This window comes from Arachis hypogaea, chromosome 18 (assembly GCF_003086295.3).
Source record: "Arachis hypogaea cultivar Tifrunner chromosome 18, arahy.Tifrunner.gnm2.J5K5, whole genome shotgun sequence".
Classification (NCBI taxonomy): Eukaryota; Viridiplantae; Streptophyta; class Magnoliopsida; order Fabales; family Fabaceae; genus Arachis; species Arachis hypogaea.
This window is the reverse complement of record NC_092053.1, coordinates 128,775,607-128,792,054: the sequence shown is the minus strand read 5'-3', so window position 1 is coordinate 128,792,054 and position 16,448 is coordinate 128,775,607. Positions and strand designations below refer to the sequence as shown.

The window sequence follows — 16,448 nt, the reverse complement described above, 5'->3', positions numbered from 1 at the left end:
GAAAAAATAAATAAATTGATAAATTTAGTAAATAATACGTGTTAGGTTAATATTATTAAATATTGTTATCGTATAAATATGTGAATGTTCATTATAATATTTATAAGGATTATTATTTAATTAATGTAACATATATCTTTGTTGATGCAGCCTAACAGAAATTTGTTGGTGCGTAAACTGGATCCACCATAGACGTGGAATCCGATGGTGGAGCACTACTTACGCGCCACGGGATTCTACCACGTCTCCAGAATTGGAGTTATAAGAGGATTTCACCCCATGTTAGCTGCTCTGGTTGAAAGGTGGAGGCCTGAAACCCACAGCTTTGTATTGCCGATCGGTGAGATTACAGCAGAGGTTGGTGGGTCGGCCGCTCCGACAGATGCAGGTGGGTCGGCCGCTCCGGGGGTGGATGACTCAGTTCGTGGTCACCCATATGACCTACGGACGGAGCGAAATCCACCTGATAGGTATACTCCATCGCGATTCAGTCTGGGCATTATGGGTAAGGGACTGAGGTACTTTGGTGGAAAGAAGTGAGCTTCGGTTTAGGTTATCTAGATTTTATTTTCAGAGTTAAGTTAATGTGATTCGTGTTTAATGTTTGCTTTGTTAACTTATGTAACCTGTAGTTCCTTTTTTTGTATATTAACTTAAGAAATCAGTTAATGACAATATTAAGCAGACATTAAGATATCAATGGATAGACTTCATTTGAAAAATACAAACACATCTGATTTCCAAAGCATCAACTGACGAAATGCAAATTAAAAAGTACAAACATGACCATACTAAACTATGAACCAGCACCACTCGGTCCAGCACGCTGCGGACACCTACTCCGACTATGACCCTGAGCACCACAGAGACGGCATATCCGAGGACCACGCATGTCACGTGAGTCCATTTCATTCAGGTATCGGGTCAGTTTGGGCCTGCCTTTAGACGTTCGCCTCAATGCGGGATTAGCGACCAATGTGGGTCCCTCATAAGGAGGCCATGTCTCGGGATCTCCTAATGGTGCGAACTCAAACCTATATACCTTACGAACTTCCGTCATCTTGTACACATCATGCACATACAACTGCCAATCGAGCCGCTGGTTAGCACAGCAAGCAATAACATGGCGACATGGTATTCGTTCAACCTGGAAGTGCCCACAGTTACACGTCCGTCGCGCTAGATCAACAACTAACACCTTTCCAGTAGTCGTTTCGCGCACCTCAAACACCTCATTTCGTCTATCAAAGCGGTGCACAACTATATTCCCAGCCTGTTGCATACTTGCTTCTATCCGCTGTTGCGCAAATGCGGAGTACGTAAATCCAGCACGCTTACGTTCGTGAGTCTCGGCACTCTTCCGCGTAAAGAGTTCATTTAACCTGTAATATGTTGCTCAGACCAGCGTCAACACAAGTAGATTACGGGCACCCTTCAACACTGAGTTAATACACTCGACAAGGTTCGTTGTCATATGGCCCCATCGATGTCCCTCGTCGAATGCCAATACCCAATGTTTGAGTCCGATGGCATCGCACCACCTGGCATATGCCTCGCCTCGCTCTTCCAACCTCTTATAGTTGATATTGTACTCCTCCACCGTTCTTGAATACCCTATATTGACAACAAGCTTCTGCAAGTGAGAGACTTTGAATGCCCTTAAGAAGTTACTGCCGATGTGTCTTATACAAAACATCCACCATGCTCTTGGAGGTTGCCAGTCATCACCGGAACGATTAACTGCTGCCCGTATTGACTCATGTCGGTCTGAGATCATACCCACACCGTCTTTTCTAACAACATACTCTCGCAGATTCCTGAGGAAGAAGTGCCACGCATCAACTGTCTCACCTTCCACCAAGGCAAAGGCGATAGGCACAATGTTTTGGTTCCCATCTTGTGCAACAGCGACTAGAAGTGTACCTTTGTATTTTCCGTATAGGTGTGTGCCGTCGACCTGAACCAGGGGCTTGCAATGCCTGAATGCCCTAATGCATGGATTGAAACTCCAAAATACACGATGAAGTATTTTTACACCTTGTGCCTCTTCATTCCCGTTGTAGAGTGGTCGTGTTTCTATTTGGACAACTGAACCAGGAATCTTCTGCACCATGACCGAGAGCCACCACGGCAATGCTTGGTAAGATTCCTCCCAATCACCGAAGACGTTGGCAACGGACTTCTGCTTTGCCAACCAAGCCTTTCGATAACTGATGGTATAGTTGAACCTTGACTGGACTTCCGCAATTATAGATTTCACCTTGATGGACGGGTCCGTCTCGACCAACGGCCTTATAGCCTCAGCAACTGTATCTGAGTCCAACTTGGAATGATCCTGTGAAATCGTTCCGATGGTGCACGTGTGCCTACCGTTGTATCTGCGTATCTCCCAGCAACCTTTTCTTCGTATCAAGCTGGCTCGGATAAGCCAGTCACATCCACACCCGTACATCTTTCATTTTGCATAGAACGTCTGTGGCTCAGACTCATACACATCATAGTCAACTCCTCTAGATATAGTGAAACTTCTAATTGCTGCAACGACCGACTTTCTAGAACTGTATTCCATTCCAATTCGGAACTCTCCGTCCTCAGGATCAGCAATACCTACAGAAAGCCGAAATCATCGTTCATTGCACAGTCCAAGGTATAAAGTTACAAAAATTTCTTATTTAGTCAACACGTACCTCTGTTTGCATATTCCGGAAACTCAGGGGCATGCATGGCGTCGAGATCCAACTCACACATAAAAGGTGGAACACCCATCGGTTGACTGCTCGAGGGATGAACCACTACATTTTCCACTGCTGCCTCAACTCCCACATCACCATCCTCATCTTCGTCGCCGGCTTCATAGGTGGCTTCGAAGTCCTCTTCGCTGTCACTATTCAACCCTTCGTACACCGCAGCTATATCATCATTTACATCTATATCATTTTGGACCGCTACTGCCTCTACAGCTTCAAACTCAACGTACAACTCAATCTGCGGGTGTCTCATATAAGTCTGCCGGTGAATTTGAAACATATTCTGCATACTCGCTTCATCCGTGATCGGAATGGTATCAAACTGTATTAGACCACCAAAAACCACAACCGGAGTCCGGTACAGAATTCTGCTCACTCTCATTAACGTACCATTCTCCATGCTTTGACATAGGCCATTCTGCAGCTCCATTAACGTCATCGTGCACGGAACCACAAACGAAAATATATTTTCTGACACAAACCTCACTCCCTCATGAGTATTACGTATTATCTCACCATTACGATACACCACCAAATTTGCGGTGTCCTCCATTACACCAACAACAGCTTCAAAGAATCCTCACAACACACTCAAATCTCACTCACTCGGTTTGGAAAACACTATCGAGCTCTACCTTATATAGAGCGGTGCACTTAACACGCCCCCACGTGGTGCACACTTGGACCAATCACCTTTCGCCACGCCTGCGTGCTGACGCAGCACGCCCCCCACGTGGTGCAGCTGCTGTCCAACCAAGTTTCGCCACGTCAGCACGCCCCCTGCGTGTTGACTAAGCACGCCCCCTGCGTGCTGCCTAGGTGGCTCAACCGCAGCATGCCACCTAGCTTCCACGCCCACCATGTGTTGTATGCACCACGCCCCCTACGTGTTGTGCTGATCATCTGACACGTTCACCTCTGTGTAATACACACAGTTACTCCATTTTCTCCCAATTCACCAAAATGTTTCCCATATTTAAATTAATGAGCCCCTCAATTTCCCTTAATTTGTAAGCTTGTCCAACAAATTTCCCATTTTCAAAATACAATATTATTTGGCCCTTTCACTCAAAACCCCGATCGATAGTCATAGCTTCTCTGAATTCCCAATTTTCGTTCGCATCTCCTCTCGCTTTCTCGTTTTTCCTTCTCCGACGACCACCACCGCAATGGGAACCGCCAGCGCCGGCGGCGATGTCGAGGCGGGCTTCGCGAAACTCCAGGGCGAGGATTTTGAGTACTACATGCAGACCTACTCCATCGTCCTCGGGCGCAACTCCAAGAAATCAACGGTCGACGTCGACCTCTCCAGCCTCGGCGGAGGGATGAACATCTCCCGGCACCACGCCCGAATCTTCTACGACTTCACCCGCCGCCGTTTCGCCCTTGAGGTCCTCGGCAAGAATGGCTGCCTCGTCGAGGGCGTCCTCCACCTCCCTGGTAATCCCCCGGTCAAACTCGACTCCCAAGACCTTCTCCAGATCGGCGACAAGGAGTTCTACTTCCTGCTCCCTGTTCGCAGCATTCTCGGTGGCCCAATCGGCCCTCGCCACTACCCCAACCATCCTGCCTCCATAGCTGGGGTGCCGGGAGGGCCCGTGGTGCCGCATTATAACTACCACATGGCCTCGGCCGCTGCAGCTGGGCCTGGCGTGATAGTGAAGAAAGGCAGGAGGGATTATTATGAGGACGAGTATGATGATGAGGATGATGTTGGTGCCGGTGCTAGTGCTGGTGGGGGCAGTAGCGGGAAGAAGGCGAGAAGAGATGGGTATGAAAGTTACGGGTACGCTGGTGTGGGTGCTGGAAGCAAGTCTGCATCATTGGGTTAGTGTTTCTTTCTTGATTTCTTTTCTTGTGATTGGTTTGTTTGCCTGAATGGATTTTGCTTTTGAATTTGGCATATGCGAATTTATCTTTGGAGTAACGGACAACTGTGATTGTTAGTTATAGTGTGGGACTTTTTTTTTTCTTTTTTTGACTGAGTGGACTGTTGTTCTCTATATACAGATTTTGTGCAATACTCATGCTTTGCAAGATTTTCGAAGTATGGATGTAGTTCTGCCTTCCACAATCTATAATTTTGTGTTGTTGATGATCACTTTTTATAAATATAATGAATGCTGTTCTTCATCACAACAGACCATACATAGAATTTTGAGGATAATGTGGATGCTGTGTAAGTCTTATATTTGGAACTTTTGGTTTTGCTTGACGAGAGTGTGGATTTTCTTAGAAGTACATTTTCTTGTGGTTATGAAAATGTATTTGTTATGAACATAAAGTAATTTTGCTAGGTCAGATTTCCCTTTTATTTGTTTGTGCCTGTCTAGTATAATATGCAATTGCATTCCCTAGGATCTAGTAGTTTAAAGGATCTGTAGGATTACGTCATATATTGTTAGAGCAGTGTATCTTTATTCTTAGGGGAGGTCATGTACTCATGTTAGAAAGGTTACCTGTATTTGAATGGTACGAACAACCAATTGTTATTCAACTTTTTGGGGTTGTCCTCATAGATCGACCAATGCCATTGGGATCCACCCAAACACCAGAATTTCAACAAAAACTATCAAGAGAGAGACATTATCTTAACGAGTACTTGTTTCCATTTACTATTGTTTCTTATACCACTTTTGGCTTACTGTTGCCTATGGGGACTTAAGAGAATCATAAGAGATTCCGTCTATAGTTGGGGATGGAGAAGTAGATTGTTGAGGTGGTTGGCTCGGTTGGGATGTTCTTTGTAAAATGACGATTTAGTATTTGTGTTGGCCAAATGATGGCTAAAAATACTAAAAGTTGTTAGCCCCCAAGAGTTTCTCCTTAGTAATTTCTCTCCTGGGTTTGTAACGGATGACTTGATATGTTTGTGTTATCATTGGAGTGTAGTATTTCCTGAAGAATATATGTCATTTAAGTATTTATTTGAGACTTAGAGTGTTTTCTTCGGGTTTGAGGTGTGGAGTAATGTTTATTTATTTTTTCAATCATGTGTTTCTGAATTGTAAGCTGCGTTATGATTCATGAGCCAACAGTTATAACATACTTTCAGGTTATTATTCATGATTTCACAAGTATGAGAAAAAGCCTAAAACACCATAGGAGAACAATAAGGAGTGCTGCATTTTTTGTTAATTAAATAAATCTTAACTTTTCCTTTGTTATATTTTATATCAGCGGTTCAGATTTAAAAGCGTTAACCGGCTAATCCAGATAATCACTATTTTGGTTAGTTTATAAAAAATAAAAGTCCAAAACCTACTAATTTGTTTGCTACCTCTAATAGCAGGTCATTTTCTAAGGAGTGTTCACTCCTTATTTTACCCGTATTGTATTAGCATTTGCCAAAGTTCTATGAACTTTTACATATGGATTTATTCAAATGATTCGCTTAATCTTTTCCCATATAGTGCTAAGGAAAATTAAAAAAAAAAGAAGAGATTTTGGTTCTGAAATCATTAATATTGTGTCTATATTCATGTTACTGCTAGTTGCATATGGTTTTTGCCTTGATTCTAAGATGATTAGTCTCAAGATTTGCAGCTTGGGATATTATTGAGATAGTTTGGTTTCTGCAGATAAGAAAGCAGAAGGAAGATCCCGAGTAGACCGGGATGCTGATAATCTTCAGCTTCAACAGTTGGAAGAAAAGGATGTAGTATCGTCTGTAGCTACTGTTCTCTCTGATCTCTGTGGTCCTGGAGAGTGGATGCCTATGGAGAAACTACATGCGGAGGTTAGTTCTGACCATTATTTTTGAAGTTGATATTTGCTACATAACCCTGCTCCTTTGACCATTGATAAACCCAGAAGAGTAGGGGAGCTGTATTCCCCCCCAGTTTTTATTTTTATATTCTCTTTAGTTGTCTATTCTAGAATGCATATATTATTATGATGTTGTTTTGGACTTACATATGGTTATTCTACTTTCCATTTTTTATCCATGTTGTATCTATTGCAGTTCTGTATTAGTTAAACACTTAAACTAATCAAACTGGATTAGAATTTAGAAAATAATGGAACTTTTGTACTCATAAAATTGGAGTTGATAGTGCAAAGAACTGCTTCAGACCCAGACCAAATATAATGCGCTGCAGGATATCCAAGAGTCCTATCCTCTACAACTCCCAATACTTTCTATAGAATTTTCTACCCTTTTCCTTGTTGCCACTCAATCCGTTTTACCTTCCGTTGTTTGATGCATATGACAAGTCCTAGAAGGGCCAAGTTTATGATAGGAAAAAATAATAGATTCAATGGGCTGGCACAAGAGGAGTGCAAGAACAAAATCATAGGTTCGTTATGGCGAACTGGAAGAGAGAGAAATAAGAGAATTAGTGGGGATCTGCGGTGTGCGGGATATTCACGCAGCTAGGAGAGTAGGGTAGGCATGTCCATAAGGGAAAAGGTTGTAATTAGATAGAATATTATAGTATTTTTCATTTCTTCATTGTAATTACCATGCAATAGCAATCACATTTATGGGCTATATAGGCTGGATTTCACACTGAACTCAGCCTAAGGCATATTCCAGTGAACTTCTTGTCTTTGTTACCTCTTGATGCCGGTTGATCAACTGGCGTCAAAGCACTTCGATCCAAGAAGAGACTATGTAGATGGTATTAAGAAGAGCAAGGGTGGAAGCCAGATTTAAGGAATGGACTGCAAAATGGATGAGCACAACCAGCAGCAGTAGGAAGTAGGATGGGTAAGAGCGATGGAACTCATTTCCTGCCTACTTGGTAAGTTGGTCTGACAAGGAAGCTCCAATGAACCACCACTGCTGTTCAGCAACCAGGACCACTGATCTCAGGCACCGGCTGAGTTCAAAGCCGTTTAAGATTAGCCATAGAGACACGTCCGTTGTGAGTAGAACCAGTGACCACTTACCATGAGTGTTCCAGTGACAACTAAATCTCCCTCCAACTTCAAAGCAATTGGATGGACTGCAGTTATAAATAGGATATACCCTAAATGTTATCCATAAGTAGAGAGGTCTCTGACTGTCTCTTTGTATGTTCATTATGAGCGGTTTAGATTTCAAATCAGAGGGCTCAAATTTTTCTTTGCAATGCCTCAAAAAGGTCTCTCTGGATTGCAGCTTTTGTTATCTTGGGAGAGTCATGGGTAACAAAGTTGAGACTTTGGGTCATTGCAAAGAAGAAAATATCCTTTGTTAACACTAGATTTCTAACACTTCCTTTTCAATTGTTGATTTTATTTGGGATAGGATTACCCTTTTGGCTTCCGTCTGGTGTTCAACACATGGTTTGTCCAAGGGTATTTGGTTAACTGGCATTGAAAGGGATCAGCATGGTTTGTTGTATGGTGTAATTCATTTGGCCTTGGCCATGTATATTGTATCTGAGAACTGAGGATATCTCAACCTCTTTTGCACATTCTTTCTCTCTAAAACTCTTCGAGGTTGTGGGACTTATATAGGAGAGGAGAAAACAACAACAAAACAACAATAAAGCCTTGTCCTACTAAGTGGGGTCGGCTACATGAATCAAACGACGCCATTGTGCTCTGTCATGTATCATGTCTACAGAGAGACCGTTTACATGTAGATCTCGTTTGACCACCTCATGGATGGTCTTCTTAGGTCTTCCTCTGCCTTTCGCCCTTTGTCCATTTTCCATCTCATCCACCTTCTTGACTGGATGTTCTATCGGTCTTCTTCTCACATGTCCAAACCACCTGAGACGCGATTCAACCATCTTTTCCACAATGGGTGCTACTCCAACTCTCTCCCTTATATTTTCATTCCTTATTTTATCCAATCGCGTATGACCACTCATCCATCTCAACATCTTCATCTCTGTCACACTCAGCTTATGTTCGTGCTCTCCTTTAGCCGCCCAATACTCCGTACTATACAGCATAGCCGGTCTTATAGCGGTACGATAGAATTTATCTTTAAGTTTTAAAGGCACTTTTTTGTCGCATATAAAACCAGATGTACTCCGTCATTTTGACCAACCTGCTTGGATCCTATGATTTACATCCTGTTCAATCTCTCCATTATCCTGTATGATGCACCCAAGATACTTAAAACTTTTAACTTTTCGTATGATGTTTTCTCCAATCTTCACCTCTATATTGGGGTTTTCCCTTCTTAGACTGAACTTACATTCCATATATTCCGTCTTGCTACGACTTATGCGCAGACCATACACTTTTAGAGCTTCTCTCCATAACTCCAACTTCTTATTTAGGTCTTCCCTTGACTCTTCCATAAGGACGATATCATTGGCAAAAGCATGCACCATGGCACAGGCTCTTGGATGTGCTCTGTGAGTACTTCCAAGACTAATGTGAAAAGGTATGGACTTAAGGATGATCTCTGGTGTAATCCTATATCAATAGGGAATTCCTCTGTCACACCACTTTGAGTCTTCACACTAGTTGTGGCCCCATTATACATGTCTTTAATTGTTCGAATATATGCGACCCTTACTCTCCTCTTTTCTAAAACCTTCCATAAGACCTCCCTTGGTACCCTATCATATGCTTTTTCCAAATCAATAAACACCATATGTAGATCCCTTTTATTACTACGATACCTCTCCATCATCCTTCTTAATAGGTATATCGCTTCAGTGATAGATCTGCTTGGCATAAATCCAAATTGGTTCTCTGTTATTTGTGTCTCTTTTCTCAACCTCCGTTTTATCACCCTTTCCCATAACTTTATAGTATGACTCATAAGCTTAATCCATCTATAGTTTTCGCAACTTTGTATGTCTCTCTTATTCTTGTAGATAGGTACCAAGGTGCTCTTTCTCCACTTATCAGGCATCTTCTTTGACCTTAAAATCTCATTAAAAAGCATGATTAACCAGTTGATGTTTTTTTCTCCAAGACCCTTCCAAACCTCAATCGGGATATTATCAGGTCCTACTGCCTTGCCATTTTTCATCTGTTTTAGAGCCTCTTTTACCTCGAAGTTTCGAATTCTTCGATAGTAGTCAAAGTTTTGATCTTCTTCCCTTGTGCATAATCGACCAAGGCTCGGAAGATTCTTCTGTCCCTCATTAAATAACTCGTAGAAGTAGCTCTTCCACCTTTCATTAATCTTCTCCTCTTGAGCTAATACCTCTTCATCTTTATCCTTTATGCACTTAACCTGATCCAAATCTCTCGTTCTTCTTTCCCGGTTCTTTGCGATTCTATATATACCTTTTTCTCCTTCTTTCGTGCCCAAAGACTGGTAGAGACCTTCATATGCTCTTGTTCTTGCTTCACTTACAGCCACTTTTGTCTCTTTTTTAGCCGCCTTATATTTTTCCCAATTATCTGCATTGCGGCATAAAGACCACTCTTTAAAGTATTCCTTTTTTATCTTTATCTTTTCTTGTATACTCGCATTCCACCACCAGGACTCCTTGTCTCTTGGTCCTATTTCTTTAGATTCACCAGAACTTTCTTTTGCTGTTCTTCTAATAACTTCTGCCATCTCCCTCCACATCTCTTCCGCGCTTCCATTCCCATCCCACTTTGCCTCTTCTCCTACCCGTCTTAGGAAGCTTCTTTGTTCCTCACCTTTTATCCGCCACCACCTTGTCCTTGAGTTCTTCGTATGATGTCTTTTCCTCAACTTTTGTTCAACGCGAAAATCCATGACGAACACCCTATGTTGTGTTGTCAAACTCTCTCTCGGGATAATTTTACAGTTAATGCAAAATTTCCGGTCGACTCTCCTCAACAAGAAGTCGATTTGAGAGCTTGTCATGCCACTCTTATAGGTTATAAGATGTTCGTCTCTCTTTTTAAAACATGTATTTGCGATGAGAAGATTAAATGATGAGGAAAAATCCAAAATAGTTTTAAATATAGGAGAGGAGAAAATATGGACTAAAAATACGACGACAACAATAACAAAGGCTCATCCCACTAGATAGGGTTGGCTACATGGATCAAATGATGTCATTGCGTCCTATCATGTATCATGTCGCTATTAAGACTGTTCACAAATATTTTTTGACAACCTCGTATATAGTCTTTTAGGTATTTCTCTATCTCTCACCACTTGTCTAGCTCCCATCTGATCCATCCTTCTTTGCCTATCATATGTTTCGGTGGTGTTTTTCCCACATGTCCAAACCACCACCATCTTTTCAACAATAGGCACTACGATATTTTTTCTTATATCATCGTTCCTTATTCAAACCATGTGTATGTCTACTCATCCATCTAAGCATTCTCATCTCGGCCATATTAAACTTATGCTCATGCTCAACTTTTTCTGTCTATCACTCTTATATATAACATAGCAGGTCTAATGATATTGCAAGAAAATTTAACCTTAAGTTTTAAAGATACTTTTTATCACATAAATGTAGACACACTTCACTACCTTGACCAACCCGTTTGAGTTCCATGGTTCAGATCTTTGACTTCTCCATTTTCCTAACTAATACACCCAAAATACTTAAATTGCTTTACTTGTGGAAGGGTCTTTTTTCCAATTTTCACTTCTGTTTGTATTTCCCTCCTCGTGCTTAACTTACATTACATATATTATGTTCTATTTCAGATTTTGTGCAAATCTTATACCTTTAAAACTTCTTTCCATAAATCTAGCCTCTAATTTAAAAAGTTTATTGATTCCTCTATAAGGATGATGTCATCAGCAAAAAGCATGGACCGTGGTAAGAGTTCTTTGATATGCTTAGTAAACGCTTCTAAAAGCAATGTGAAGAGATATGGGCTTAGAGATGATCCTTGATTTCTTTTGTCACACCTTGGGCTCTCACACTATTTGTAACTCCATAGTACATATCTTTACTTGTAGGAACATAGGCTATACTTAATCCCTTCTCCAAAACTTTCTAGAAGACCTCTTTTGGTATTCTATCGCCTGTCTTTTCCAAATCAATTAACACCATGTGTAGATCATTTTTGTTACTTCGGTACCTCTATCATTTTCCTTAATAGATATAGTATCGATCCACCTGTTATAAAATCAAGCTAGTTCTCCGAAACTTGCGTGTCTTCTCTCAATTTTCGTTCTATGACATTCCCATAACTTCATGGTATGATTCATGAACTTGATCCCTCTATAATTTTCACAAGTTTGTATTTCCCTTTTATTCTTGTAGATAAAGACCAAGACGCTCTTCCTCCATTTGTTTGTCATCTTCTTAGACCTTAAAATCTCATTAAAAAAGTTTGGTTAACCAACCAATGCTTTTTCCTCCTAAACCTTCCCAAATTTCAACCGAAATATTGTTTAGGCCTACTGCCTTGTCAGTCATAATCCACGTTAGGGCCTCCTTTGTTTCAAAATCTCGAATTTTCAATATGAAGTTTTGGTATTCTTTCCAGATTTTGTAACCCACTAGAGCACAATAGTATCTTGCCCATCATTAAATAACACGTAAAAATAGCTCTTTCATCTTTCGTTAATTCTCTCATCTGTGACCAAAACCTCACCATTCTTATCCTTAATGCAATTAATGCGACCAAAATCTCATCCTTTTTTCTCTGCTCTTTGCTATCCTATACATGTCTCTTTTCCCTTCCTTCGTACCCAAAGATTGATAAAGACTCTCATAAGTTCTTGTTCTAACTTCGGTTGCTTCCACCTTTGTCTCCTTCTTAGCTGTCTTATAAAGACCACTCTTTAAAGCATTGCTTCTTAATCTTCCCACCACCACAACTTTGTTTCTTTCTCCAATACATCTAGATCTAGTTTCTCCAAGGCTTTCTTTGCACTTTTTTGACTATTTTGTCATCTCACTCTACATCTCATCTATAGTTCTATGTTTGTCACACCTTGCTTATTCTTCTATATGTCTTTGGATTTTTTTTTTGTTTCTCACTTTTCATTTGCTAGCACTTAGTCCTCAGGTTTTTTTCTTGATGTCTTTTTTCTCACCTTTCACTAAATGTGAAAATCCATGAGAAGCACCCTATGTTGTGTGGTCAATCATTCTCCTGGAGTAAATTTACTTGTCGGCCCAATCTTATATGCTATAGGGTGTTCATCTTGCTTCATAAAGCAATTGTTTGCTATAAGAAGATCGAAACTTGAAGAGAATTCTAAGATGGTTTTACCTTAATGTTGACAACCCCCGAAAACACCCCAATGGTTTCCTTCATGTTTGTCACATCCTTTCCGACATGTCAATTTAAGTCTCCACCCAAGAAAATTTTAGTTACGTCTTGCATTAAACTTTCTAGATGTTCCAAAACTATCTCATGGTGTTCGTCCAAACCTACTTATGGTGTGTGGTAATCACATGAAAGGCCTCTTCTCCCACCACAAATTTTATTGAGATGATCTGGTCGTCCACCTTTTAACATCTACCGCATCCTTCTTCTAATGTCCCTCAACGATAATGCTTACCCCATTTTTATTCTTCACCTTTCTTGTGTACCAAACCCTAAACACGGATGTAACAACCCTTTTGTCTACAACCCGACCCACTTTGTTTCTTGCAGGCACATAATATTAATCTTTCTCCGTATCTTGGTATCCACCACTCCTTAGATTTTTCTGTAAATATGCCTATATTTTCATGTTCCAAACAACAACTTTTTATTGACTTTATCTATACCTTTTTCTCTACCTTGAGCTTTGTAAACCAGCTTGTTTACCCTCGTCCAAAAAAAAAAAAAATGGGAACCCTTGCTCATTTTGCACTACACCCAGGCACCAATTCAACGGTCCTTGCTTATTTGATACTGTAATCAAGTTATACAGCATGTTGTTTCTGAGCAACGACCTAGCTCTAGTGAAATATGGTCTTTGATCTGTCATGAAGATTCGACAAAATTTTATGTTGGTTGTCGAGCGCCTAATTCAACCCTCCTCTTTTATCCGGATTTGAAACCAGTTATGTAATATAGACGGAGTTAAATTATGGACGGAAAATATATAAATACGTTAATCTGATTTTAAAATGTGTACTATGATAGAGTGATAAACAATACATTGCTCCTATTTACAGAATAATCATGAAATAATGGAAAATAAGAAAACTAATCCTGAGATATTCTTGGATATTATGGGATAAGTTATATTATAAGATATTTATCTTTATTTCCAACACTATTATCTAAAACAAAATTAAGGAACTTTTTGTGGGTGAGCCTTGGAGCAACATTTGAGTCGTTTCCATGTGACCTTGTATGGGATTCAAGCCATTAAATTAGCCATTGATGCTTACATCTTGTTAGGATACCTCCATTACACTCTTTGGGTGTGGTTCTTCCTTAGATCTTGCGTAATGCAAGATGGTTTGCACTAGGTTGCCCTTGTGGGTGAGCTGGAAGAGAGAGAAGTAGGAGAAATTACTTACATTATCCTAACACTCAACAGGTTTTTGTAAATGTGTTCTAAACATACTATAAATTGAACATGCATTTGGAAACCTCTGACTTAACTTTCGTAAAAATAGAATAAGTTACTCTTGTGCAATTGTCAATAATGAAACAAATCATTCTCCGACATAAGTATCTATGTCCTGGACCCCAAACCTTAGAATGAAAAGAATCCTTACTTACAACAGAATTTGATAACTTAGTCACATTTCAAATTCAAGCTAGAGAGAAACTCGGGTTTTGTTCCTTCCAAAATCAATGGTTTCTAGGATGTCTGATACATTACATCTTCAACCTGTAGTATTAGTCCAACTAAGTCCACATATCAATATTGACCCATATTAATTTGTCACAAACATCGCACTTTGCTATGTTGAGAATATATTAATCTTTTAACTCACAGCAAGTTGCAATATTTTGTTTCTTAAAGTTTAGCAAATGACATTCCAAATCTTGCAGGCGGTGAGGAACATGACTTTTTTTTATCACATAGTAGTAGTTCCAAAGCCTTTTATTAGAGAATCATCATCATCCCATACCACACTTTGGTCATTATTGGATGAGTTTCCTCCATGTGGATTAATTGTTAATGATGTCTAAATATGTCTGATGCCTTGAGTTCATTACAGCAGTTTCTCCAATTTAGGTGATAGGTAAGATTTAGGAGTCACATTGGGGCTTGAGGATGTGGGTTGTGTTAGGGTTTTTCAGGTTCAATCTATGTGGAAAGGAGGATTAATAAAAAGCTTGGGTTAGGCTGAGAATGATTTGAGACAAAAGGGCACTTAACACAGTATCGTCCATTGCAGAAGCAGCAGTATGTGGATTTACATGTCGTGGACAAAGGCAGCACATGCAACCTTTGTCAGGTGGTAATTATAGTTGGGCTCTGGTGAGTTGGAGTATCAAAGGGTGGCGACAGTAGTAATAAGGGTCAGTAGTGGTGAAAAGGAGAAACAAGTGGATATAAAATGAAGGTCGACAGAATACATCCTGAAGGCAGCAGTGCAAAGAAAGTTTGGGAGCGTTTATACCAACTTGAAGGAAATATGGAAGAAGCTGATCATAGAGCTTTGCAGATGATTTACAATATTATAAACAGTTAACAATTATAACTTAGTGTTTAGTATCAATCTGCTTAGCTTAAGGTACTAATACAGGCAACACTTCTATCTCATTAAATGGAAATAAATTTTTACATTAGTAAAATATACAATAATATATTATATCTAAACATGAAGTTTCACACACTGCCACTTGAGGATTTTCAGAGAAGGTAGTATGTGTATGACACAATAATTCCATGTTATGCGTTATTATGCATCTAAAGTACATTGTTTAGTACCTTTGGTGTTCAGCACAAGGTCTGTTCAAGGGTGTTTTGTTAACTGACTCAAAGGAATTGGCATATTTTGTTAATGATCTAATCCAGTAGGTCTCAGCCATATATTTTGTATCCATGTGAGGATGTGTCATCCTCTTCTTTTACACACTTTCTCTATTACCTGAAATTCTTTGTGTGAAATAACGAATACATATCTGTAAAACCTGAATGTTTTGCTTGTGTATTGATATTGTAGTTGGTGGAGCAATATAACGGTGTTTGGCACCACAGTAGAGTAAGGAGATATCTTACTTCGGAGGATTGGCCTGGTCCTGAATCCAAAGGGAAACCTTGGTATGGTTTACTTATGTTGTTAAGGAAGTATCCTGAGCATTTTGTCATTAACACCAGGTCCAAAGGCCGAGTCACCTTGGAGTTTGTTTCTCTTGTCTCTCTGCTCTCTTGAATTTTCTTCCCTGCTTGTTCTTCGGCAGTATTATATGATCTCCTGTAGTTTATCAATTAGAGAATTGCTGTCTCTTCTGTTGTGAAATATCTGGTAAAGCATCAAACTGTATAAAACTAAACTGCTATTGCTTTTTCAGTTACTGGGTCCAAAATGGTACTCTCTTTTTGCATTTGCTCTGTGTGGAGTAATATGTTTCAAATGTTGATATCCTCGTTCATAAATTAGCTGAACGGCTGCTGTTATCTCTTGCCATTTTTTACTATTATATAGTGAGGTTGACTTCAATCGTTTTTCCCATTAAAATTCCCATTTAAACATTAAATGATACTGGTCTCTCAAAATTCAGTTTAAAAATATTTTTAGTATTTAATGATTCAATTCTACGAAATAAGTTTTATTCTAGTTCATAAAATTAATTTCTTAACAATTTATGAGGTCAATTTGTTTTACTTGCTTTACCCCTGTCATCATCTCTATTATCACCACCTTCGCCCCATTTCCTTGTCCTCCTTCTGTTTCAATCCACCAAGACCTGTTCGCAAAATATCCCAACCTCATTATTTTTTGTTTTTAT

The 16,448-nt window shown here is 39.9% G+C and overlaps 2 protein-coding genes across 2 annotated transcripts; one reads left to right on the top strand and one right to left on the bottom strand.

The window, feature by feature from the left end:
- Window positions 1-796: 796 nt before the first annotated feature.
- LOC112770518 (uncharacterized) lies at window positions 797-2,452 on the bottom strand. The gene is made up of 2 exons (XM_025814862.1): window positions 1,403-2,452; window positions 797-1,357 (listed from the first exon to the last, which is right to left on the bottom strand). Exons 1-2 carry the CDS (start codon window positions 2,450-2,452, stop codon window positions 797-799), a joined length of 1,611 nt encoding a protein of 536 aa, XP_025670647.1.
- Window positions 2,453-3,756: 1,304 nt separating this feature from the next.
- Window positions 3,757-16,159, top strand: LOC112771172 (FHA domain-containing protein FHA2). The gene is made up of 3 exons (XM_025815819.3): window positions 3,757-4,574; window positions 6,329-6,486; window positions 15,662-16,159. Exons 1-3 carry the CDS (start codon window positions 3,917-3,919, stop codon window positions 15,869-15,871), a joined length of 1,026 nt encoding a protein of 341 aa, XP_025671604.1. The 5' UTR covers window positions 3,757-3,916; the 3' UTR covers window positions 15,872-16,159.
- The last annotated feature ends 289 nt before the right edge of the window (window positions 16,160-16,448 follow it).